The sequence below is a fragment of the Chinchilla lanigera genome, unplaced genomic scaffold (genome assembly GCF_000276665.1).
Source record: "Chinchilla lanigera isolate Chin_1 unplaced genomic scaffold, ChiLan1.0 scaffold00014, whole genome shotgun sequence".
Taxonomy (NCBI): domain Eukaryota; kingdom Metazoa; phylum Chordata; class Mammalia; order Rodentia; family Chinchillidae; genus Chinchilla; species Chinchilla lanigera.
The window spans coordinates 31,610,637-31,614,076 of NW_004955415.1; the positions used below are offsets into that span (position 1 = coordinate 31,610,637).

The 3,440-nt window shown below is 46.9% G+C and overlaps 1 protein-coding gene across 2 annotated transcripts in view; it reads left to right on the forward strand.

Annotated features, from left to right (window-relative positions):
- LOC102015105 (zinc finger protein 709-like) overlaps positions 1-3,440 on the forward strand; it is a 44,992-nt gene that overhangs the window by 25,303 nt on the left and 16,249 nt on the right. The window contains exon 2 of one of the 2 annotated variants that reach the window (XM_005381004.2): positions 2,948-3,170. The exons of the other annotated variant lie outside the window; for it this stretch is intronic. Within the exon in view, the coding sequence (XP_005381061.1) occupies positions 2,997-3,170 (174 nt within the window). The 5' untranslated portion in view covers positions 2,948-2,996. The remainder of the gene's footprint in view (positions 1-2,947; positions 3,171-3,440) is intronic. 2 annotated transcript variants of the gene reach the window in all.

Genomic DNA, 3,440 nt, shown 5'->3' on the forward strand with positions numbered 1-3,440 from the left:
ACAACGATCCTCCTGCCTCAGCCTCCCGAGTGCTCGAATTATAGGCGTGCGCCACCACGCCCGGCTTGGTTTTGTTTTGAGACAGGGTCTTGTCTTGCTATGTAGTCTAGGCTGACCTTGAATTCGCAGCAATCCTCCTGCCTCAGCGTCCAAACTGCTGGGATTACGGGGGTGCACCACCACACCTGATTCTCAGTGTTGTTTTAATTTACCTTTCTCTAAGGGCCAGCAATGTTGGACATTTTCATGTTTTCTAACTTATTTTTATTTTACCAGTACATCATCTTGGGGCATGGTTACATGTACCTACTACAGTTTCTTTTTTTAAAATCCCCTTTCACTTCCTTACCACAGCTTCCCTCCTTCTCCAATTCCTATATTCCATTTTTTATTCTTGTTAGTATTATTAATCTTAGCTCATCTTATGATATATAATCTTTACATTAATTGAGGTTATTACATTCCTGTACATGGCATATCTTTATTTATTTCCCCTCCTCTCCTCCATACCCCTTGGACTTTTTACCTTAGACCACTTCCTATTGCAAGAGATAGTCCCGTTCTATCCATCCTTTATTATTCTGGTTTTCTGTGCTTTCTCACTCAAATGAGAGATACCATGTAGTATTTAAGCTTGTGTGTCTTTGTAAGGGTCGAGAATCTCGCCGCTGAAGGAAGACTCCAAGAGACACTCTCTCATGCAATAAGCAAGGGGAGTTTATTTACCAAGCATGCATGGGGCTCACTGAACGCGCAGGAACAGAGAGCCCCCAGCCAAAGTTCAGCCAGATTTTTAAACCCAAAAACTACAAAGGGCGGGCATTTGCAAGCAAAATTACAGAAGCAGATAGCATTGGTTAGTTCAAGCTGACTTTTACAATCATTTGGGGGTTTGGTGAGGGGAGTCAAGAATGAGGGAGTGTAGATCAAAGGCAGGGCAGTTACTCTGAGTAAACAACAGATGTTCTTTTGTGGTTTCTTTTCCCAAGGACAGGATGGGAGATCATTTCCTGAAACTCCTAGCACCTCCTGGGCAGTCTCATGCTTTATCTATAGCCGGAGGACAGCTGGTTCCCATAAAATTTTTCCTTACATTCCCCACTTCTTCTTGTGCGAATCTCTAATCCTAGAGATCAGAGAGTTCCTCAGGGCCATTTAGAACCGAATATTGCTGTCTAATAACCATCAATTTGACATTTCCAATTTGGCCCTGTAAGAAGTTAACTATTCTGTTTAAAATACACGGTCCAATGGTTATTATTAAAAGTAGTACAATCAATGGTCCTGCCAAGGCAGATAGCAACATAGTGAGCCAAGGGGACTGAGTGAACCAAGACTCGAACCATCCCTGTTGTGCCTCCCATTCTCTCTGTCTTTCCCGGAGACGCTCCCTAAGTTTGGTCATGGACTCTTTGACTACTCCCAAATGGTCTGTATAAAAGCAGCATTCTTCCTTCAAGGCAGCACATAGGCCACCTTCTTTCATAAACAATAAATCTAGCCCACGCCTGTTCTGTACTACTACTTCTGATAGGGAAGTCAAAGATTCCTGTAGGGCAGTTACTGACGTTTCTAAGGCCTTTAAGTCTTGGTCAATGGCAGCCTGTAACTTTGAGACCTGTTGGGATCCGTGTATTATGGCTGCAGTCCCAGTCCCTACTCCTGTCGCAACACCCAGACCCATTAGAACTGCCAAGGTCAGCGACACAGGTTCCCTTTGGAATCTAGTTTTTCCTTCTACCTCTTTTTCAAATGCATCACTTTGGTGATACAAAATTCGGGGAAATACTTTTACCATGACACAAAAATGGGCTGAATTGTTAAACGCTTGGGTAGAGACACAAGGGGTGAGACCAGTATTACAGGCCCATCAGGTCCCCTGGGGTGGAAGCAAGTATTGGGCACCCGTGGAGAGATTTACATAAATTATTTGTGAACACAGTGTCCGGTAGACCTCAGTGGGAGGTCGCCCCAGACATGTCCCTTGGCCAGACACTTCTGGGAGGGTTAACTTATGATTTCCCTGCCAGTCACATGAGGAACTAGAGGTCATATCGTAGGTCCCATTAACAGCTATTCCTTCATAATAAGGTGGAGAAGCAGTTAGACAGAGCCAACAAGATTGAGTTAGTGTACTCTGAGTGTAATTAAGGGCTGGATATGCTCCCAAAATGAGATTATATAACTTGTCAGCGTCAGGCGCTTGGGTGGCTGGAGCAGTAGGGATATGGGATGGAATAAGGCTGTTCGTTAGAGCAGTAGTGGTCAGGGGCTGCCTCTGCTCCTTGGTTTGGGCACCTGCAGATGTGGTCGAAGCCAGGGGTAGGAGGGGCCGAGTTTTTGCGGAAGGTTGAAGATTACCAGGCCTGAGCTCGGGGTTTGGACCCATGTTTACAGTTTCTGGGGATATCGGTTCCTTTTTGATAAATATGAGGCCTCCTCTATCATTCCCCGGCTCCCAATATCGGAGGCCCCAGGTGCATCTGATTAACCAATTGGGGTCTTCTGGGTTTGTGACATTGATGATCAAGTAATGGCAAGTCACTACTTTTCTTTTCCAGTAGTCGTCAGGTGTGCACCCTAGTGGGCCCCATTGTAGTTGAAGGTGTTGGTCCCAGGATGGGGGTGTCCAGGCTGTGGCCAGCGTTTCACAGCCCCAATAGGCACAATAATGGTATCCTGGTCTATTACAATATTCTTTTCCCGGGTTGGACAAGGGGCACATGTAAACAGGAATCTGATTAAGACAGGGTGCTATAGGAGCAAGGTCACAGGAGTAGGCCGTAAAACCTGGTTCCCCCGATCCCTCCCAGGCTTTTATAAGCTTACTGTCCTCCCAGCGGGTAAGCGTCCATCTCCATGGCCGATGGGGATTAGGATCACTGCTCCCCTGGGGAGGCAGGGTTCCCAGCCACACGACGGACCCGTAACTTAAGAGGATTATCAGTCTTTTCCAGTTTCCAGTGCAGCTCCGAAGGTGGGAAGGCTGGCTTGAGATGGGACGCATGGATCCAAGATGTAATGCCATCGACTTTGACCGCGGTGGGAGTAGTCAAGAGTACCTGGAATGGTCCTTTCCAGCGGGGTTCAAGGGTTCGTACCTGGTGACGACGTACATAGACGAAGTCTCCCACCTGGTATTGGTGTGGGGCTGCTTCGTTCCACGGCTGGTAAGAGGTGGAGAGTTGTTGCCACAGGAATCTCTGGGCTTTCTCTAGGGCTTTTAATCTGTCAAGCAAGGGGGTGTGAAAAGAGTCGTCACCTTCTGGAATAGGGGACATATCTCCTACCGGAGGGGGTGTTCCATATAGAACCTCGAAAGGAGTCAAGTTGCACATAGAAGAGGAAGGGGTGTTTCTGGCCCTAAAAAGGGCATAGGGTAGGAGCATGGTCCAATCTTTTAAGCCAGTCTCTACAGCTAATTTGGTCAAGGTCTCCTT